Source organism: Sprattus sprattus (assembly GCF_963457725.1).
Source record: "Sprattus sprattus genome assembly, chromosome: 17".
Classification (NCBI taxonomy): domain Eukaryota; kingdom Metazoa; phylum Chordata; class Actinopteri; order Clupeiformes; family Clupeidae; genus Sprattus; species Sprattus sprattus.
The window spans coordinates 3,809,035-3,831,534 of record NC_137915.1 but is presented as its reverse complement, the minus strand read 5'-3'; the positions used below and the strand labels follow the sequence as shown (position 1 = coordinate 3,831,534).

Genomic DNA, 22,500 nt, shown 5'->3' with positions numbered 1-22,500 from the left:
ATGGAAACAGTCAGACATGTACATTATTCATTTTTCTTGCAGTTGTGCACCAGTGGAATGTCTCAGAATAGCAATGGTATTTTTGGAAATATGGTAGGCTAGTTGATATTGGATGAAACGGCAACTTTTTTGCAAACATCTTTGCAAACTATACATTACAAAGCATTGTAATCTATAGTTTGTAGTGACCTCTAGTTTGTAATGACCTTTGAACCTTGACCCTTTGCAGGTGTATGGTGGACCTGACCTGTCGGCCCCACGTCTGGCTCAGCTCTGCACCACCCGTCCCCCTGGCAACCCGTTAGTGGTGTCCAGCACGGGCAATCTAATGACCGTCCGCTTCAAGAGTGATGCCTACGTCAGTGGCCGTGGGTTCAATGCAAAATATGAGGAAATCCATGGGGGTAAGACTTACTACACACAAATCCAATGACACACACACACACACACACACACTCACACACACACACACACACACACACACACACACACACACACACACACACACACACACACACACACACACACACAACACACACAAACAACAGTGTAGACAGTTACATACAATATGCACAAAGCTACATACATGCTTATATACATGCATCTCAACCTAAATCATGCACAAATGGCCCCCCTTAGCTGGAACAGCTAAATCAGACATTCAGACAGCCAATGAGCAGCTCAGACATTCAGACAGCCTATGAGCAGCTCAGACATTGAGACAGCCTATGAGCAGCTCAGACATTCAGACAGCCAATGAGCAGCTCAGACATTCAGACAGCCTATGAGCAGCTCAGACATTCAGACAGCCTATGAGCAGCTCAGAGATTCAGACAGCCAATGAGCAGCTCAGACATTCAGACAGCCTATGAGCAGCTCAGAGATTCAGACAGCCAATGAGCAGCTCAGACATTCAGACAGCCTATGAGCAGCTCAGAGATTCAGACAGCCAATGAGCAGCTCAGACATTCAGACAGCCAATGAGCAGCTCACAGATTCAGACAGCCTATGAGCAGCTCAGAGATTCAGACAGCCTATGAGCAGCTCAGAGATTCAGACGGCAAAGAAGAAGTTCAGACAATCGTACAGCCAATGAGCAGCTCAGATATTCAGACAGCCGATAAGATGTTACGACAGACAGACAGCCAATGAGAAGTTCAGACAGTCAGACAGCCAATGAGCAGCTCAGACATTCAGACAGCCAATTAGAAGTTCAGACAGTCAGACAACCTATGAGCAGTTCAGATGTGAAATCAGCCAACTAAAATACACCTCACAGACATGATTACTCCAACTAAAGTAGCACATAATATGTATGGTCTTCCACAGGCTGTGGTGGTGCAGTGAATGCCCCCAGCGGTGAGATCCACTCGCCCTCATACCCCAACAACTACCCCAACAATGTGGACTGCTCCTGGGTCATCACTGTGGACGAGGGCCACCGGGTCCTCTTCAACTTCACAGACCTGGACATCGAGAGCCACGCCTCCTGCACCTGGGACTATGTGGAAGTGAGTGCACGACCCCTGTTGACCTATGACCTCTGACCTCACTTGGATAGAACCAATGACCTCACTAGGATAGAACCAATGTCCTCACTCAGATAGAACTAATGTCCTCACTAGGATAGAACTAATGTCCTCACTAGGATAAAACTGTCCCAGAGGATAGAACTAATGTCCTCACTAGGATAGAACTAATGTCCTCACTAGGATAGAACTGTCCCAGAGGATAGAACTAATGTCCTCACTAGGATAGAACTAATGTCCTCACTAGGATAGAACTGTCCCAGAGGATAGAACTAATGTCCTCACTAGGATAGAACTAATGCCCTCACTAGGATAGAACTGTCACAGAGGATAGAACTAATGTCCTCACTAGGATAGAACTAATGTCCTCACTAGGATAGAACTGTCCCAGAGGATAGAACTAATGTCCTCACTAGGATAGAACTAATGTCCTCACTAGGATAGAACTGTCCCAGAGGATAGAACTAATGTCCTCACTAGGATAGAACTGTCCCAGAGGATAGAACTAATGTCCTCACTAGGATAGAACTGTCCCAGAGGATAGAACTAATGTCCTCACTAGGATAGAACTAATGTCCTCACTAGGATAGAACTGTCCCAGAGGATAGAACTAATGTCCTCACTAGGATAGAACTGTCCCAGAGGATAGAACTGATGTCCTCACTAGGATAGAACTGTCCCAGAGGATAGAACTGATGTCCTCACTAGGATAGAATTAATGTCCTCACTAGGATAGAACCGATGTCCTCACTAGGATAGAACCAATGACCTCACTAGGATAGAACTAATGTCCTCACTTGGATAGAACCAATGACCTCACTAGGATAGAACTAATGTCCTCACTAGGATAGAACTGGTCCAGAGGACCTGCTTTAGTCCTCTTCAAAATGGAGCTCTTTGTGATTCAGCAAAAAAGACTTGATGTTGACTGAATGGACAAAGAGGTTTTTGTCATTTTTGGTCAAAAAGTTGTTTAATAGCCTTATGGCATGGCATTTTGCATGGTTTCATTGATTTTAGGCTTCGTCAAGATAGTCATGGTCCTGGCATCTTTTTGGATGTTGTACTTTAACCTCAGAACTATGGTCTTGGGCAGCACTGATGCACTCATCTTCCAGAACAGCAGCTGACATAGTAGCTGATGTCTGTCACCACTTTTTAGGGGTGACCACAATCACTCAGTCTGTCTGAGCAGACACCCGTCATCTACAACAATACACTGGCTTTGACTCCAACTAATGAGTCATCTCATTTCTCATCATTCTTATTATACACCACCCATTATATCTGGGCCATTTTTCATTTGTATTTGATTGCTTCAACTTTTAACAAATAACTAAGCCCATCCTTTTAGTTTCATTTGTATTGTCTAACTGTTCTTTTGATTCTGTGTCCTCTGCCATCGGTTGATTATCCTCAATGTCCTATTCCTCTGCCATATGTCTTCTGCTGTACACTCTTTATCATCCTGTGGTCTGGTACGAACAGTAGTTCAGTCAGTGTGTGACCCTGAGGGCCAGTGGTGGGTTTTAGTAATGGTGTGTCATGGAAGGGCCCACTGGGAGGGTCTAGCACGACTGGTCCGCTCTAGTGAGGGTCTGAACTAGTGAGGGTCTGCACGAGTGTTCTGCTCTAGTGAGGGTCTGCACGAGTGTTCCGATCTAGTGAGGGTCTGCACGAGTGTTCTGCTCTAGTGAGGGTCTGCACGAGTGTTCCACTCTAGTGAGGGTCTGCACGAGTGTTCCACTCTAGTGGGTCTGCACGAGTGTTCCACTCTAGTGAGGGTCTGCACGAGTGTTCCACTCTAGTGAGGGTCTGCACGAGTGTTCTGCTCTAGTGAGGGTCTGCACGAGGGGTCCGCTCTAGTGACGATCTGAACGGGGGGTCTGATCTAGTGAGGGTCTGGACGAGTGTTCCGCTCTAGTGAGGGTCTGAACGGGGGGGTCTGATCTAGTGAGGGTCTGCACGAGTGTTCCGCTCTAGTGAGGGTCTGAACGGGGGGTCTGCTCCAGTGAAAGACAAAACACCAACATTGGAATGGTGTTCAATACCACCTAGTACCATTTAAGCAGAAGCAAACTGTATTGGAAATGGCCTGAAAGACATTTTCACCCGAATCTTTTTTTCCATTTTCTTTCTTTTCTTTCTTTCATCCTTTCTTTCTTCATGTACTTCCTCTGTGGTGTAGATGAATGATGGCCCCAGTGCAGCGTTCCCTCTGTTGGCGAAGGTCTGTGGCTCAGTGCGTCCAGCCGCCATCAGCTCCACGAGTAACGTCATCCACGTCCGATTCCGCTCCGACAGCAGCCGCGCCCACCGCGGCTTCAGCGCCCAGTTCTCAGAGGGTGAGTACATTTACATTACATTTACATTTTGTCATTTAGCAGACGCTTTTATCCAAAGCGACTTACAAGGATGTTTACACATTTTACATTTACACTGATGGGACACTGCACATCAGGAGCACTTAGGGGTTCGGTGTCTTGCTCAAGAACGCTTTGACAGGGAATTGAACTAGCAACCCCCTGATTGCCAGATGACTTCTCTACATCCTGTACCACATGCTGAGTAGGCCTGCTCACTCAATATGAGCTTTATCTACTTTAACCTGTGCAGACAAACATGATGGGTGATGAATGTCAATAAATACGTTCTTGCTGACAAGCGTAAAGGGGGAGAGCACAACTTTTTTCACACACAAAGTGTTCCCTGGGTCTTACCATGAGATCATTAATTTTCATATTTACATTTCCATGAAGGAAATTATGTCACCTTCTGCAATTTAATGCCACGGGTGAATGCTGCTGTATATATGTTAACACATGATGTGAAGTGTAACATTTATAGAAAAATGCGCAATGCAATGCAGATGTATGGTGAATAAATACTCAGAGGTGTTATTAAAATAAATGAAATATATCCGTTGGGTTGTTTGTTCATATCTCATCATGGTTTTTTTTTTTGGAAACAATCTGAAACCCTGTGTTGTGTTACAGCATGTGGGTCCACTATTATGGCTGATGACATTGGTAGAGCTATTGCTTCCCCCCGCTATCCTTACCCTTACCCAGCCAATCAGAACTGCAGCTGGATCATCAGAGCTCAGGAGCCATGTACGTAGCCAATGATACTGGGGCATTTCACCGCACACATTCATGTCATCTGTTTTCACTGTTATTCTGATGCCCGTACTTCTATTTTATTCTGTCTATTCTTTTTAACCTTGACTCTATGAAGTTAACCACGTGACCCTGTCGTTCACTGACTTTGAGTTGGAGAGGGTCAATGCCAACTGCTCCCATGACTACGTGGAGGTCTTGGACGGGGATAACTACCAGGCACCATCAGTCGGTAAACAGATGCTCCGCTTTTCATTGGTTTATCCACGCCTGCTCTCATCTCATCACAACCAAGGCTCAATATTCAACTTTGGCCTTTCAGATCATCCTAAATCCTGTAATTCAGAGTGGAAGAATAACCAATTTAGGGAATTGTATTTAAATTTTGATTAACAAAATTAGCAGGCAATAATTAAAAAGACAAAATGCAAAAAGTAATACATCCATTTTTTTGTCAGTTTTGCAAAAAACTAAAAGACTGATGTTGTGCCACCAGAATTCAATCCACCTTGAATTTGTCCTTTCAGGAAAATACTGTGGAACAGAGGTCCCTCACCCAGTCACATCATTCAGCGATGGGCTGGTTGTCAACTTCATATCTGACTCCTCTGTCGCTAAGAAGGGTTTCAGGGCAACTTACGCTGCCTCAACCTCAAGTAGGAGACCCAGAACATACTTCATTTGAAATTTCTTCTGAATTCATCAGAGCCCCAACAAGTCTAAAATTCTCTTTTGTTATGTTCTGTCTTCTCTTCTCTTCTCTTCTCTTCTCTTCTCTTCTCTTCTCTTCTCTTCTCTTCTCTTCTCTTCTCTCCTCTCCTCTTCTCTTCTCTTTTCTTGTTTATCTCAACCTGTCTCTAAGGTTGTGGTGGAAACTTCTATATGGAGTCTGGCGCCTTCAACAGTCCCAACTACCCCGACGCCTATCCCCCTAACATCGAGTGCGTGTGGCAAATCTCCAGCTCGCCAGGCAACCGTCTGCAGATGTCTTTCACGTGAGCTTCCTTCATTCATCTCATCCTGCCGTGCCCCCAACACCAGGGACGTGCACAGGAATTTTGAAGGGCAGTTGCTCTGCCCTGGGAAAAAGGGGCAACACGTTAAATTTAGTCACCGCCGCTGCCACGTCCCCGTCCCCTGATCGCAAATGTTGCCAATATCATTTTAAACTCTCACTAACCGCTGCTGCCACGCCCCCGTCCCCTGATCGGAAATTTATATATTTCCTTCAGAGGGGCAACTTCTGTCGAGGAGGGCAAACGTGCAGTTGCCCGAGCAACCTTAGCCCACTCCTGTGCACGTCCCTGCACAGCACCATCATTCTGGCTGTTCATGAAACCTTGACTGTCTTTCCTTTGTATGTTTCGTTAGAATGTTCCAGCTTCAGGCGAGTACCAACTGCAACAATGACTTCCTGGAGATCCGTGAGGGGAACTCCACAGGTCCCCTGATTGGTCGTTTCTGTGGGGACTCCCTCCCCTCCAATTACACCTCTGTCATTGGCCACGTGCTCTGGCTCAAGTTTGTCTCTGATGCCTCTGTCAGTGGAGCTGGCTTCAGGATCACCTTCTCCCTCTGTGAGTACTCCTGTTAAAGACATGGTCATATGGTCTCAGTACAATGGCTGAAAGGTTCTCTCAAAGATGGTGTATTGCTATGTAGGGCCCTTTTAATTGTTGCTGCACCTCCCTGTACACCTGCTTAGAAAGTATAAAGCGTCCACCATTTTGTAATTAGTGGATAACAGCAGTTATCGTGGGGCATATAGTGATATGGCCACTCTGTGATCTGTTGATGCATTATAACTCTTTTTCTCAGACTCAAATCACTACCCATACCAACCCAAGGTCTATTTATTGGAATGGATTGGATTGGATTCAATTTATTGTCATTGCATAGAGTACAGGTACAGAGGCAACGAAATGTAAACTGTAAAGTAAAGTAAAGGCTGTAGGGGTGGACTTTATTAGCACTCAGTTTCTAGATAGTCTAATGGTGACCTATCCGTAAGCTGTGTCTGTCCTTGAATTCCCCATCATATCATCCTCCTATTCCCCCCCCCCCCCCCCCCCCCCCCCCCCCTTCCTATCTCCTACCGGCCGACCTCAAGCAGATTGGTCCCCCCTTATGTGCCGTGGTTCTGCTTAAGGTTCCTTCCTGATTAACAGGGTTTTTGTCTTGCCCTTGTGCCATTGTGCTTGCTCTAAGGCCCAATTTACACACAGGTCCCCGACATCTTCAAAGTGCGTGTAAACGCGACCCGACATCTGTAAGGCATGTTACAGACAGTGTTGCTAGGCAACATCGCTATCAACAGAGGCAAACTGAGAAACTTCCTGCGGTGTGTGTAAATGCGCCCCGACATCTACGTGCAGATGTCGCGAAGATGACGCCGACATCGCGAAAACCTGTGTGTAAACAATAAATAGTGCCACTAAGAGGGGTACAGGCACTAGGCTCTCTAGAGTGCCCTGAGACAATTTTATTGTTTTGGCGATATATATAAAAAAAAACCGAATTTAATTAAATTGAATCTTACGTAGTGTTTGGGAACGAGATCACTGGCTTCTCAAGACAGATTGCGTCACCCCTCTAATGGTGACCTACACAGCAAAATCGGTAGTGTTAATTTGAGTTAAAATGTTCGGTGTTAACTAATCAGAGTTAACAAGTGTTGATTTTAGAGTTATTGTAACACTTACAGTGCTGAAAAAGCTCTGTAGCTGGGGTTATTTCAAGGAGTCAATACCCATCACTTATTTGGAGTTGATTTCTACATCCGGTTTTTACGCGCTCTCGGGCATGAAGAGGCTGCTAGAAGTTTGGTGTCGAGATCAATCGTGGAGGTTGTTAAGGTAAGAACCATACATTATAATTTAAATTTGTTTTAATTTAAATCATAATTACGCCTAAATATTATCATTTTTAATAACGGTATTTATCTAAAGCACGCAACATTTTGCCAATGTGGAAGCTTAGGTTACTAATAAATTGTGTGGTAGCCTAAACGCCAGGATTCTTTAGCTGACCATCTTCCACAGGTTTTTACAGAGACAATAAATGTACATATAATAAGTGCTTAACAGTGATTTTAATGTTATAAAAGAAATGCGAGCCATTTTATTCCTTTTGAATGAAGAGGGGCGGGGGTACTCGCAGACGTTAGAATTTGAATTTGTCATAACGTTAGTAGCTGGCAGCTTGTGGTAAGGTGAGCTCGACAGGGAAATGCACTTTGCTCACTTTCATAGTTGTAAAGGGGAGAGAGAACGTTCTTGTCAGGAATATTCTGTTAAAAAGGTAAGAATCTAATTTAAAGACAGTTCAAGTCAAGTTTTGTTGTCGAAGTAGTTACCCTTAACTCTGCTTCAAACGCATGTAAGGATAACGCAGTATAGGGATTGATTGCTTGCTAATGGTAAGGGAAGCAGTAATTAGCATGAACAGAGGGAAGACTTTCCCCTTTGCTTTGGCTTCAGCGAAATAGGCTACTATTCAGTGTTTTACACTTAACGAAATATATCAGTGGAGGGAGGGTCGTCGATGCCGCCGATATTTTATATGATGCAACATCTAGCCTACCATGCTATATGAAAAAAACGACTAGCTATCGACAGCAATATGTCATAGACAGAGCTGTGCATATGTTAGAACCGCCGGTTTCAAATGTAAGAAATTCACTTATCAATGTAGGCTACTAATGATGTTTTGTTATATAAAGTAGGAAGCGTGTTAAGCGCACACTGTTGGATGCAACAAACTTCCATTGCCACTTAAACCATGGGTAATACATTTATGGTAATATAGTTTTTCACCCCCTTTCCCTACTTTCGCCACCAGGTGCAATTTTAGGACATGCTGCCGAACGTGAAATACCTCCATTTAAAGAAGTACATCAAATTGCACGCCAGCTTCACTTATTTGGAATTCATAAGTGAAGGTAAGACATCCTAAGAGGCTTAACAAGATATGTTGCCCATGTATCAGCTCCTCATATCACAAGACTGGATGTAGCTCATATGTTAAAAAACTAGGCTATACCTGTAACACAGTTTATTGTAGACTATTGTGTCTCATATAAAAATAAATAAATAAAAACTTCTATTATTGATCAATCTTGGTAAGATCTGTATCACTGTTGCGGCTGACTTGTTTAATTTAGTCTACCATTAACACAAAGAAGTGCAGAGTTACTAATCCAAGATGCAGTACCATAATATTGCCCCAAATAAATGCAGGCCTAAAATAATAATTAAAAAAGATAAAAGCAAAGTTATAGCTTCAGCTTCAGTTATAGCTTCAGGGTGCTGTTGGGAGCTATAAGAAGGACAGCATTTGGTGTAACGTAGACTAAATGTAACACTTGTGTATGATTAACAGGTCAATCAAGATTTTCTGCTGCTGTTTTGTGTTGAAACAGCTCATTCAAGCCAAAATTCATCAAAGAGGCCAACCAGCTGACTCCGTCAACTGACCTGTGTCATTTGCTAAAAGCTGCAGAGAAGCTCGCAGAGAATGATGACAATGGTACGCTTCGCTGCATGTTTTTTTGACAATACTAATCTTTATTTTAACTTTTTCATTTTATAAATTGTCTGATACATTCCACCCCAAACAGATTGTGATAGTGACATGGCTTCTGTACTGCTACTGCTTCATCTTTTGCCACCTTCAGCTGGACGGAAGAGGAGGACCAAAATAAGTCCAAGGGAAGCAGAAGACAAAACGGTGCACTTTCTCAAGGTAAATCCTGTAAGTTCCCTCACTTTTTAATGTCCTACAAGACCCTTTTTTAGCTCTGAACTTTCATTTTTTTCCTCTCCATGTGGAGTATGTTTTTGACAAGACTAAGTACAGGCCTATTGTTCAGGAGTCCAGTAAGGAACATGATTTAAAACTAAAGGGGTCATTTATACTTGGCTTACTTAACAGTGTATGGTTTTTTTTTTGTATCTTATTTGTTTTTAGTCATGCAGCTGCATCGATGAACACCTGCAAGAAAGATCTGGCGAACCATACATCCTTGCTGTTGGCCAAACCCAAAGCAGAATTGACACCTTCTACATCGCAGTGGACAAACAACTCATCCCCTGCCAAGCCACAAGCTCACTGGGTGCTTCTGATTAACTTTTCAAATCCCACTACGTTATTTGTAGTAAAAGCAATAGCAAGGTCTAGTTCTGATTTCCTTCTGGCACAATGTCACCAAAAATTAAAGGAATGTTTCTTATTAGACAAAGAGTCTGAATGGAGTTGAGGCCTATACTATTGCCAGTACTGTCCAAGTTCACCCTTGTTGGACGATTTTTGCGCTCTGAGTAGCCATAATCAAAAGCATAGATCCATGTTTTGGTCAATAGTGTCACCTTATAGTTAACAAGCTTTTTGTTGAAAAGTTCAGTGAGCATTTCCATGCCTATCAAGTCTTTGAAACCGATGAAAACGATGTTATTAGAGCAGATTCTATTGAAATTTACAAGCCCTTTGACTTACAAAGTTCTTATGGCAATAACAATGGACTTTACATTATGCCATTATTTTATTTGTTAAAGTACAATGTTTTGATGGTGCTTGGAATGTATTAAAATTATAATGTGAATGTAATGTCATCATCTTTCTGTATTTTTTTTTCACTGATAGTAACACAATTGCACTTCAATGTGGTAAAGGTATAAGACAGTAAATACAGATTAGAATTTAAAAACTCATAGAGCACTCTAAAGTGTCATACAATAACATTGTAAATGTTATAAAGTAACACTAAGTGAAAAAGAGTTAACACAATTGAGTGTGAAAATAAACACTTAAAAGTGTTATAAATAACACTGTGGATGTTATGAATTAACACTCCCAGTGAAAATAGTTAACCTTATCCAGTGTAATAGTGAACACTTAAAAGTGTACTCAACAACACCACAAGTGTTATGGAATAACACTCCCAGTGAAAAGAGTTAACACAGTACAGTGTAGAAATTAACACTTAGAGTGTTAGATTTTTAACACCACAATGTAGTTAAAATATTAACACTTTGCAAAGTGTTGATTTAACTCTGAATCAGTGAGGATTATATAAACACTGGAAAAGTGTTGAATTTAACACTATGGGAGTTGAATTAACACTGGCGATTTTGCTGTGTATCCGTAAGCTGTGTCTGTCCTTGAACTCCCCATCCTATCATCTTTTGTAGTGTTTGGGAACGAGATCACTGGCTCCTCAGGACAGATCGCGTCACCCCTCTGGCCGCGCACGTACCCCACGAATGCAGACTACCGCTGGACCATCTCTGTGGACTCAGACTTCTACATCAGCCTCCGCTTTCTAGAGATTGACATCGAGGATCTGTCTGACTGCTACTATGACAACCTCAGGGTATGCTTTTCTGAGCTTTTGCCAAGCTGATTACTACTTAACATACATGTAATACAAATACAATCTCAGTTGAGCTTAAGAAGAGCTTTTGTCCAGTAGTCCAAGACTTACAAGATTTATTATGAAACTGAAAAAGGGTTTCCTTACAATAATAACCTAGAGTATCAAAGTATTTTATTATTTTGTAGGTCGATGCAAAGGTTTCATGGTCAGGAAGAGATTTTATCTACGTGTTTAAATCAACTTTAACCGCTGTCCCACACTAACCAGCAACAATGGGTTGTTTTCCTTCACTGGGCACATAGCAAAATCTAATTCATGCTTCTGCCTCTGTGTACCTCTCAGATTTATCCCTCGGGATCAATAAAGTATCCATCTATCAAAAAAAAAGAAACCTGTACCTGTCAACACCCCACTCCCTGTGTGCATGTTCTCCCTATGTGTATTGTTTTTTTTGTGATTCATGTATGTATGTTTGTGAGTTAAGTGTATAAGCTACTGGATGACCTTAATTTCCCCTCGGGATCAATAAAGTATCCATCTATCTATCTATCTTCCTCTCAGATTTTCGATGGACCCAATGTGCATGCCATACCCCTGGGCGCGTTCTGTGGCCTGTCCCTGCCCGGCCCAGTCAGGAGCTCAGGGAGTGTAATGACACTGGAGTTCAAGTCAGACAATGTGATTGGAGGCAGGGGATTCCTGATCGAATGGACAGCTGTCCAGAGCACAGGACCCATACCAACTATTGCTCCAGGTAGGGGGATTATCAAATTATATTTCAAAAGTGAAGATGTTTTTCTTACCCATGGATATTGGGTATTTCTCTATTGTGGTATGAAAGTGATTCTTTCTCGGTTTTCATCTGTGTGTGTGTGTGTGTGTGTGTGTGTGTGCCCTAACTTCATTTTGTCCTTTGCATTCCCAGGAGCTTGTGGTGGAGCCCTTATACCCGAAGACACACCCAGGTTCCTCTTCTCTCCTAACTGGCCAGACCCCTATCAGCTCAACCTTGATTGCTCATGGGTAATCCGTTCTCCGGACTCCATCGTGGAGCTGAATCTGCTGTTCATGGACATTGAAGATGCATCCACTTGTTACTTCGACAGCCTGGACATCAGAGATGGTGAGAGTGATACGGCTATTTGATAGAGAGTGTTCGTCCTTACGATAGGAGGCTATCTGTATAAGTTTCATTTCGGACGCAGACAAACTAGGCTTCATGTAAACGGCCCCTGAGACAGTTGCTGTAACACATCCCTGCACTGCAAAAATGCTTTTCTAACCTAGTGTTATTACTCTTATATTGAGATGAAAAAATCTAGTTGGTCTTGTTTCTAGCTAAATTGTACTTACCTAGTGCTTTCTTGGTAAGGTTATTTTTGCTTATTTCAAGCAAATATTACTTATTTTAAGAAATCTTAACAAGCCAAATTTGCTTAACGCACTGGCAGCCAAATTTGCTTGTTTTAATCTTGAGGATTGGTAAATTGTCTGTTTTCTCAGGCGAGACCAATCTGTCACCCCTGCTGGCAAAGCTGTGTGGCCGAGAGCTGCCGGGACCGATCCACTCCACGGGGGACGCCATGTTCATCCGCTTCACCACTGACAGCAGTGTCGTCCGGCAGGGCTTCAACGCCTCCTACTCAAGAGGTGATGGTTCAGCCCATGTCAGATTCAAGATGGATGTTAAATACAGTTTGGCCTTTCGTTCTGACCATTGTATGACTTACTTAGGGACAGATGTAAGGCAATTCATTAATTAATGATTGGCTCATCATATGGGTGCTCATCATATATGTATCATTTTCTCTCTCTTTGGACAGGTTGTGGTGGGCTGATCCACGCAGATAGAGGGGTGATCAGCACTCCTCGCTACCCCCAGAACTACCCTCCTGGCCAGGACTGCAGTTGGCACGTGATGGTCACCCCCGGCTTCAGGGTGTTTGTCAACTTCCAGAGCCCCTTCCAGGTGCAGGGCTTCGGCTCAGGATGCAGCTCTGGGGACTATGTAGAGGTGAGTGAGACCCCTTGAGGCACGAGGAAGGGGTGTGTGATAGGATGATTGACAGCTCTAGGGACTATTTGTGTAATGATGGCAACTCTGAGTTCAGTGTGGAGGTGAGTAAGAAGCCTTGAGGTATGAGTAAGTTGGGTGTGATAGGATGATTGGCAGCTCTGGGGATTATGTAGAGGTGAGTGAGACCCCTTAAGGCACGAGTAAGTTGTGTGTAATGATTGGCAGCTCTGGGGACTATGTGTAGGTGAGTTAGAAGCTTTGAGGCATTAGGAAGTTGGGTGTAATAAGATGATTGACAGCTCTAGGGACTATCTGGAGGTGAGTAAGAAGCCTTGAGGCACGAGTAAGTTAGGTGTGATAGGATGATTGCCCATCATCTTAATAAACAGGTTGGTTTCCTAACCAGGGACTAGCGCTACTCCTGGCCATATGAAGAGTGCTGAAAGCCATATCTATGGTCCTCTGTATAGCCAAGCAATATGCACTAGACTATTGACTATGTGAGGGATAATGAATTGTCTGGCGATCGTTATCCGAAAATAAATCCCGAAGGGATGAACAGGACCCCGACGCGCATTTGCCATATGTGCTAAACCATACCTCTATGCCACAGGTTCATGATTCCAGAGAACTGTAGTAGATGCTGTACATAATTAAGATTAGACAATGTTGGGTCATTAAACTCATCTGGTTGTGTCCCAGCTGAGGAACGGGCCTGACGCCTCAGCTCCTCCGCTCGGTGGCCGCCTGTGTGGATCCTCCGCCCCGTCCTTCGTCCAAACCACAGACAACGACCTCCATGTGCGCTTCATCTCTGACGGCACCAATGAGGGCCAAGGCTTCAAGCTGACATTCGAGGCCCACAGTCAGGGTAAGGGGTTTGGAGCTTTAAAACGTTTCCTCTTTCAGACGGCAAGCCTTTGGACTGTCTGATACGCTGTGAAAAATGTGTTTGAGAATTTTATTCTGAAAAGACATAAGCCGTAAGGAACATTTTGTGAAATTTGTTAAATTATTTACTGTAGAAGTGTGTCTGTTAAAAAGCACTACTTCTACTCTGACCTTTTAGTCATCATTGGCATTATGGGATGGTCATACGGGATGCTGTTTGTAGACTCTGGACATAGATGTAGCCTAGCAACAACAGGAATAAAAAACATCCAGACCAGGTCTGTTTTCTTCTGTTCCTTTATGGACTACATTTAAGTGACTATTTGTGTTTCGGACAGCTTGTGGAGGATTCATTGAGTTGGGGGACTCAGATCCACCAGGCTACATCACATCGCCCAACTACCCCTCCAACTACCCCCAGAACATCGACTGCATCTGGGTCATCTCCGTGCCCAATGGGGAGGCAGTACAGCTGGACTTCGAGGACGAGTTTTACATTGAGACTAATTCACAGTACGAGACTAAAAGAAACACTTATTGATGTTGTGAAGAAAAGACCAATGTTTCTACCTATGTTTCGTATATGGTACCAGTTTGGTGACAGTCCCACATCAACGCACCTGACCCCTGTATCCTCTCTCACAGGTGTAGATATGACTATCTGGAGATCCGTGATGGCTCTAGCTCCGATGCAGACCCCATAGCCAGGCTTTGCGGAAACACGAGGCCATCTACCCAACATTCCACAGGCTCTGTGATGTACCTACGGTTCCGTACCGACACCAGTGTCACACACAAGGGCTTCAAGGCCAAGTACTCCATTGGTGAGTGTGCTTTCAAAAAACCTCCCACTTAATGACTCTTGAATAGAAATGATGTACACTGTGTTTTACACTGAGTAATAAGGTACCGTAAATGCGTCATGTTGATTGTACTCTTGTCAAAACCCAGATGAACAAATAAAAAAAAAATGTATTAAAAAAAAATGATGATGTATACATAGAGAGGTTGGCTAGATATAAAGTTACACCTTGAACATTATGAGCGGCATTCCATCATTTTTATAATTTGGTGACATGAAAGTACAGTGCTGCTAAAGCCTACTTTGTATATCTGTATACTTTCATGGGCTGCATTTCATGTAGTTTGTAGTTTTTTTTAAATGTAATTAAAAAATGTTGTATTGGTTTAAATTGGGATTAAAATATTTTATACGTTCTTATTAAGCATATATGCCATAACATATCACAAACTTGTCTTAACCCCCCCACCCCCCAACTCACACGAGATATATTCATATAACAAATCATATCAACAAAGCACACTATCACTTTTGGTAACATGAAAGTACAGTGCTATAAGGCATCCTTTGTGTATTTGTATACTTTCATTAGCTGCATTTCACATAGTTTGTAGTTTTTGTTTTTAAACTTGATACAGCAAAAAGGAGATGTGAATATATGAAACTGAAGTGATGATATTTTAAATTGCGATCCCTTTTGACTCCCAGCCACCTGCGGAGGGACTTACATTGGCCAGAGCGGGGCTATACGTAGCCCTGGCTTCCCCGACGCCAACTACCCTGACGGATCCAACTGTGAGTGGTACCTGGAGGGTCCCACAGGCCACTACCTCACCATCTCCTACACCACACTCAACCTGACCAGCTCCTCAGGATGCACCAGTGACTACGTGGAGGTCCGCGAGTACAACGCCTCGGGTGAGCGCACAATATCAAATATCGCCCTGTCGTAAGAAGAGACAACACACAGCGCACAATATCAAACAACACCCTGTGATAAGAAGAGACAACTAGCGCACAATATCAAACAACACCCTGTGATAAGAAGAGACAACACACTGCGCACAATATCAAACATCGCCCTGTGATAAGAAGAGACAACACACAGTGCACAATATCAAACATCGCCCTGTGATAAGAAGAGACAACACACAGTGCACAATATCAAACAACGCCCTGTGATAAGAAGAGAAAACACACTGTGCACAATATCAAACAACGCCCTGTGATAAGAAGAGACAACACACACGACTAGACAAAACATGCTTTGGAAACATTTTATTTACTAGACCACACGTCCATCCACAAATTACTTTTTTGATTTTGACATGGCGTCCATTTGCATTACATATGCATTGACACCTCTGTTGTTCTTTGGTTGAGCTCCTCTCTGATTGTTTTTCCTTCGCCCTCTGCCCAGGCCGGCTGCTGGGGAAGCACTGTGGTAACAGTGTGCCCGCTCCCATGGACACCGGCGACAGCTTTGCCTATGTGAAGTTTGTCAGCGACAGCAGTGGCAACGCGCCAGGCTTCAGCCTCGCATTTACTGCCAGTGTGGAGGGTAGGTGGCCTCTCTGACAAACTCTTTGTGCAGAAACAACTGGTGGCCTGTAGATGAAACCTCAGGAGGAATGCCAGACAAAAAAATCCATGACACAGCTTAGCATGTCCGCTTTATCATGTTCTAGCTTAGCATGTCAGCTAAGTCATGTTCTGTGAAAATGAATTGAGGGTTTCTCTGTGTTTTCTCCTATCTATCTTTTCTAGCTTAGCATGTCCCCTTAATCATGTTCTGTGAAAATTATTTCTTTCCCCTGTCGATTTCTCTGTGTCTTCTCCTATCTATTTCTCTATCCCAGTGTTTTCAGTTTGCCAAAGCCAATCTGTTTCTCTTGTTGTCTGTACCACAGGATGTGGAGGGGATCTCAATCTCCCCACGGGCACCATCTCGTCGCCCAACTACCCCAACCTGTACCCCCACAGCCGCACCTGCCGCTGGTACATCACCGTGCCCCCAGGGCGCAGGGTCACCCTCACCATCAATGACCTCCGGCTCGAGGGCACTGGCTCCAGCTCCTGCAACTATGACTACGTGGATGTGAGGCCCTTTCCCTAGTTCCCACAGTTTCCTAGTTTTTACTTTTCGAGGGTTCAGGAAATGGTGCACCACTGAAGCTGCTGTAATGTACTCATAAAAGTTTCAGGGAGCGATGGTTTTTTGAGTGTGTCGGTGAAAGATACTGTAGTGCTGACGCTGTGAGTCTTTGCCTTTCGAAAGGTCTTCAATGGGGTTGTGTCCAATGCTCCGCGCCTGGAGCGACTCTGTGGCACCGTTCCTGCTGGCCTGGAGATCAAGTCCTCCGGGAGCACCATGACAGTCTATTTCCGCACTGATTCCTCCGGGTCCAATGGTGGCTTCACAGCTGACTACTCCTCTGATGAGGAGGCAGGTAAGAGTAGGGGGGTGGGGGGTGGGGCAAATGTGCTTAGGAGCCCGGAGATGCAAAACAGAACCATTAATAATGCAGAGTGTTTATGTGGCTTTTGAAAATTTGATTTATTTCTTGTATAGTGACATCTGGGGTTTTGCCTTGTTTTGCTTCAACCTGAACCTAAACAATGCATCCACACTAGCCCGGGTAAATGTAGAAACGCATACATTTGTCTGCGTTTGCATTTACCGTCCACACTAATACGGCGTATTAGGACACTGAAAACGGAGATTTTCAAATTAATTTATTTCACTTTTCATTTATTTCATTTTCTGGATTGTACTGACAGTTCTGCACATCATGGTTCTTTCTCACAGTGTGTGGAGGTCTGGTCCCAGGCCCAGATGGCGGAAACTTCACATCACCAAACTACAGCGTAGGAAACTACACCAACAACCTGAACTGTGAGTGGCTGCTTCAGAATCCCCAGCACGTGAACTCCTCCATCGTGGTCATAATAAACGACCTACACTTGGAACATCATCAGACCTGCGAGTCTGACTACATTGAATTCCGTCTGGGTAAGCCAAGTTGCAGTTCCATCTCCAAGCACAAAGAGGGCACTGTGATATTTTATTTTAGTACATACTTCAGGGAGGTAATGGTAACGAAGAGATACTGAAATATTTTGTTGCTGTTTGTTCCTGTAGGAGACTCCAATGGGGAGTTCTTGGCCCGCTTCTGTGGTCAAACGATTCCTGGAGTGCCAATAGTGGTCTTCACCCCCGAGCTCTGGGTGCACTTCCTGTCTGACAGTTCTGAAGTAGATACCGGCTTTAAGGCCACATATTACTTCTCAGGTAGGCGGACTATTCTCTTAAGCCACCTAAACATTCCCATTTTACAGTCAAACACATTCTTGTCTGAATTGTAAGATGTCAAAGATATCTCAGAACTATCTTTGCCCCCTCACGTAGAGAGCATGATTGAGCAGAGATTCTGATCCTGAGCTGTTCTGTTTGTTCTTTTCCCTCCTCCAGACTGTGGTGGTTGGCAGACTGGAGAGGGTGGCATGATTGCCAGCCCTGGTTACCCCAACAACTACCCTGGGCCCAGCCGCTGTGCCTGGCTCCTCGAGGCCCCGCAGGGCCACACTATAACTGTGAGTGGGACACTCGAACATGTTCAGTACTTATTGTTAAGTTATGTTATATCATGTTGAAGTACTTATATGTTTATATGTTATGTCTGTTATGTTATGGTAGTGTGGTATGGTGTCCTGTCCTAAGAATTTCAGTGCCCAGTCCAACTCTGTTGTTATGTGTACCTGACAATAAAAAGACTTGACTTGAAGAGTTCCTCACAGAAATATTAATCACAGGCTCTCTAAGACTGAATAACTCGTGTTTTATTTCAGCTACTTTCATGAGTGGCCAATAACCCTTTGTTGGTCCATGTTGTCTTTGTGTGGAACCTGGCATTTTTACATTTATGTTAACCACATTAAAGCATTTTTATTTTTTTTGTCCAGCTCACCTTCAGTTACTTCCATGTGGAAGAACATAGCACATGTAGGTGGGACTCTGTCACCATCTTCAATGGAGGATCTCCAGGCTCACCCCTCATTGGCCAGTACTGTGGAGAGAACTCTCCTGGGACGGTCCAATCAGGATCCAACAAGCTGGCCGTGGTCTTCCTGGCCGACAGCGTTGTTTCGCGCGGAGGTTTCATAGCCACTTGGTCTGCCGACTCCTCAGGTAAAACAGGATTTAATTGAAAATGGTATTTCACAGAATGGAGTGTCTCTGCTGGTTGTTACCTTGAAGCCCCTTGAGAACTTTTGCTGCTTTCTGTAGGTTGTGGTGGGATCATTCACGAGGACAGTGGCACTATCAAATCCCCCAACTACCCGCAGAACTTCCCAGCCAACAGTGAGTGCTCCTGGACCGTCATCGCCCACGAAGGGAACCATCTGGAGTTGAGCTTCAACAGCGAGTTCCAGATTCCCGACTCCACTGGACAGTGCCAGAACAGCTTCATTAAGGTAGTTAATGGAGGGAGTACACTGCAACATCTCAGCCAGAACAGCTTCATTAAGGTAGCTATTGGAGGGAGTACACTGCAATATCTCAGAGGGGTAGCAGCTGATTATATTATGTCTTTGATTAAGTTTTTTGCATTCTGTTATTCCTGAAGAATTTGAAATGACTAGCATTACCACAAATCACCCTTGTCTACAGAAAGTCTCCAACAATCCCCAATCAAACACTAAGAAATATTTTCTCTTTTTTATACGTTTTTCAAAGTAAATACAACTTCTTACACTTCCAGTCATATTCTTCGCCGTTTCTAGGTGTGGTCTGGCGACGAGGAGACGAACACCGGGCTCCTGGCCACCGGCTGCGGCAGCACCGCACCGGCTCCCGTCATCGCTCCTTTCAACACCATCACCGCTCGCTTCCAGTCCTCAGAGAGCGCTGGCAAGGGCTTCAGTTTCGCATACACCACACGTGAGTGCTGCTTCACGTAGCTGTTCCTGCAGCTCCCCCAGTGGTCTGATAAGGAACTCAGAAACATATGTAGGGGGGGGAGCTGTAGCGCAAGCAGATTCCCTGACCGTGTATGGGTCTGAACACCCGCGGGGACCCTGGTTCGAATCCGACCTGTGGTAATTTCCCGACCCCAGCTCATCATTACCTGTCTACCTTCACTATCATGTCTGATTAAAGGCTAAAAGCCCAAAAATAAATCTTAAAGAAAAAAAAGAAAAAAAAAACATTATGTAGAGATTGATTCTGGAGTAAACTGATTGGCTAAGTATGACAAGAGTATAGTAAGGCGTTCTACCTGCCTTCCATTACTGTATAGTTCACCAGAAGAAGTAAAATGAGAAATGAAGGTGTAGCATGCTACAAATAGCATAAAAGCATTTATTAATATCTTCGTTTTCTCAGGCTGTGGAGCGAACTTCACTGCGCCCCAGGGTCGTGTTGTTTCTCCCAACTATCCTGAGGACTACCCCTTCCGTTCCAACTGCAATTACCTGATTGATGCTGGAGATCAGACTGTCATCGTTCTCAAATTCAAGACCTTCCAAGTAGAAGGTAGGAGTCGCCTCAATTTTCTGTATAACAAGGGATATTTAGTCTGACTTACTTTTACATTTCAGTTAACAAAAAAGTGAAATGGTTTAAAAAGTTTGAAGTTTGCCCTCTTCCCGATGTATCCTTGTCGCTCTGATGTTTTGTCTGGTGTTTCTAGCTCACTCCACATGTACCTACGATGGAGTGAAGATCTACAATGATGTGTCCATGGCAACAAACCCTATGGCCACTCTTTGCGGCCACACCATCCCCGGAACCTTCTCCACATTTGGTCCCATGCTTATCAACTTCTACTCCGATTCCGTCGTGCAGGAACGCGGTTTCTTAGCGGAGTACACAGCCATCCGTAAGCATACCACCCTTCCTTCCAAATGGCATCAAACAAAGCAATACCTGGTTGTGCCAGAATCTGTCTGTATATAAGTACCAGTGTAAATGAACTGATTACCACCTAAACAGATGATGACAGGTCAGTCTTCAAAAGACACCAGACATGAAGCCAAACAGTGTGCTTAAGTGCTGTCACGGTTCCTGTTCAGTTGTTAAAACATGCCTCGTACAGCATCTCAAGTTTGTCTTGTATCCAGTGATGCACAATATTGGTACCTTTACTTTGATAAAGATTTCAGATTAGTTCCTTTACTCAGATAAAGATCTCAGATTAGTTCCTTTACTCAGATAAATATCTCAGATTAGTTCCTTTACTCAGATAAAGATCTCAGATTAGTTCCTTTACTCAGATAAAGATCTCAGATTAGTTCCTTTACTCAGATAAAGATCTCAGATTAGTTCCTTTACTCAGATAAAGATCTCAGATTAGTTCCTTTCCTCAGATAAAGATCTCAGATTAGTTCCTTTACTCAGATAAAGATCTCAGATTGGTACCTTTCCTCAGATAAAGATCTCAGATTAGTTCCTTTACTCAGATAAAGATCTCAGATTAGTTCCTTTACTCAGATAAAGATCTCAGATTAGTTCCTTTCCTCAGATAAAGATCTGGGTGTGAGGAGGGTTGTCAGGGCTCAGGGGTCAGGGGTCAGGCTGTGAGGCCTGGTATTGATTGGCCCATAGGCCTGCTGGCCAGAGCTCGGTCCGCTGGCGCTCTGGGCTGGGTCCTGGCGGCTGGCCTGGGGGAGGGTGCGGGCACAGGGGGTTGTTTACGAGGGAGAAGAATACAGGAGCGACGCGCTGAGCCCCAGCAATGTGGGAATGCGCGGAATGGGAAGACGCTGCGCTTTTGGAACAATTGGGGGGGATTTGAGAGAGAGGACCCGGCACATTGGGAATATGTGGATACGTAGGGGAATGCCAGTGTGGTACACAAATACACAAACACACAAGCACAAACACAAACACACATAGCTTGACACTCACATATGTGAATAAACAATCACATGCTTGTGTACCGGCTTGCAAATAAAGACACACACAGCCCACACAGAGATGGACAGTTTCGTTCATATTTGGGAAACGGCATCGTTCATTTACCCTCTTGAACTCTGGCCATTTTAATTGTTGCTTGTGGCGACACTATTGGAGTAGGCCACATACCTCTCAAAACGCCATCAGCACCCTTTCAGACATCAAACAAAGCAGCCATTATGGGCGTCTGAAAAAGCAGGGGACAGCAGTCCTCATCTAATATGGCAGGGCCTAAAGATGACTCATTGCTCACACAGAGAGAGAGGCCATGATCTCTGATCCACTGGGATCAAATACACAACTCAAAAAGCCTGTGATCTGATTATCATTGTTTGCAGGCAGTGGCCATTTTTTCATCACAAACAGTTGAAAATGAATGCCTTTATTGAATAATACAGAAAGTCTATTAGTGTATGGTTCACACAAGGTGAAATTGACTATGTATTTTGTAGATAGTCTTTAAAATGATTTTAAAGTAAGGTTAAAGTAAGGTTTCCAGTTAGTGACTACGTGATTCCTTTGTTCCAGCTTGTGGGGGGATCTTCAATGGCACGGCGGGAACGGTCATGAGCCCCGCCCTCAGCCACACTGACTACCATCACAACATCAACTGCACCTACCAGATCATGGTCAGCAACAACCGTGTCGTCGACCTCAAGTGAGTTGGGCCAGTGGATAAGTGATACAACCACACTGGGCTAGTGGATGGGTGACTTATAGGACCACACTGGGCTAGTGGATGGGTGACTTATAGGACCACACTGGGCTAGTGGATGGGTGACTTATAGGACCACACTGGGCTAGTGGATGG

The 22,500-nt window shown here is 44.1% G+C and overlaps 1 protein-coding gene across 1 annotated transcript in view; it reads left to right on the top strand.

Moving 5' to 3' along the window:
• The window catches only part of cubn (cubilin (intrinsic factor-cobalamin receptor)), a gene marked incomplete at both ends in the record, with an annotated part of 62,209 nt that overhangs the window by 30,724 nt on the left and 8,985 nt on the right, over nucleotides 1-22,500 (top strand). The window contains 29 exons of the mRNA XM_080855269.1: nucleotides 230-404; nucleotides 1,330-1,511; nucleotides 3,718-3,874; nucleotides 4,526-4,642; nucleotides 4,767-4,880; nucleotides 5,176-5,304; nucleotides 5,511-5,643; nucleotides 6,020-6,225; nucleotides 10,837-11,018; nucleotides 11,583-11,775; nucleotides 11,947-12,144; nucleotides 12,525-12,671; nucleotides 12,845-13,035; nucleotides 13,741-13,909; nucleotides 14,268-14,442; nucleotides 14,575-14,753; nucleotides 15,440-15,649; nucleotides 16,152-16,292; nucleotides 16,642-16,829; nucleotides 17,010-17,181; nucleotides 17,541-17,744; nucleotides 17,874-18,023; nucleotides 18,204-18,325; nucleotides 18,695-18,920; nucleotides 19,020-19,207; nucleotides 19,517-19,673; nucleotides 20,118-20,267; nucleotides 20,425-20,613; nucleotides 22,218-22,347. Of these exons, the coding sequence (XP_080711395.1) occupies nucleotides 230-404; nucleotides 1,330-1,511; nucleotides 3,718-3,874; nucleotides 4,526-4,642; nucleotides 4,767-4,880; nucleotides 5,176-5,304; nucleotides 5,511-5,643; nucleotides 6,020-6,225; nucleotides 10,837-11,018; nucleotides 11,583-11,775; nucleotides 11,947-12,144; nucleotides 12,525-12,671; nucleotides 12,845-13,035; nucleotides 13,741-13,909; nucleotides 14,268-14,442; nucleotides 14,575-14,753; nucleotides 15,440-15,649; nucleotides 16,152-16,292; nucleotides 16,642-16,829; nucleotides 17,010-17,181; nucleotides 17,541-17,744; nucleotides 17,874-18,023; nucleotides 18,204-18,325; nucleotides 18,695-18,920; nucleotides 19,020-19,207; nucleotides 19,517-19,673; nucleotides 20,118-20,267; nucleotides 20,425-20,613; nucleotides 22,218-22,347 (4,874 nt within the window). The remainder of the gene's footprint in view (nucleotides 1-229; nucleotides 405-1,329; nucleotides 1,512-3,717; nucleotides 3,875-4,525; nucleotides 4,643-4,766; nucleotides 4,881-5,175; nucleotides 5,305-5,510; nucleotides 5,644-6,019; nucleotides 6,226-10,836; nucleotides 11,019-11,582; nucleotides 11,776-11,946; nucleotides 12,145-12,524; nucleotides 12,672-12,844; nucleotides 13,036-13,740; nucleotides 13,910-14,267; nucleotides 14,443-14,574; nucleotides 14,754-15,439; nucleotides 15,650-16,151; nucleotides 16,293-16,641; nucleotides 16,830-17,009; nucleotides 17,182-17,540; nucleotides 17,745-17,873; nucleotides 18,024-18,203; nucleotides 18,326-18,694; nucleotides 18,921-19,019; nucleotides 19,208-19,516; nucleotides 19,674-20,117; nucleotides 20,268-20,424; nucleotides 20,614-22,217; nucleotides 22,348-22,500) is intronic.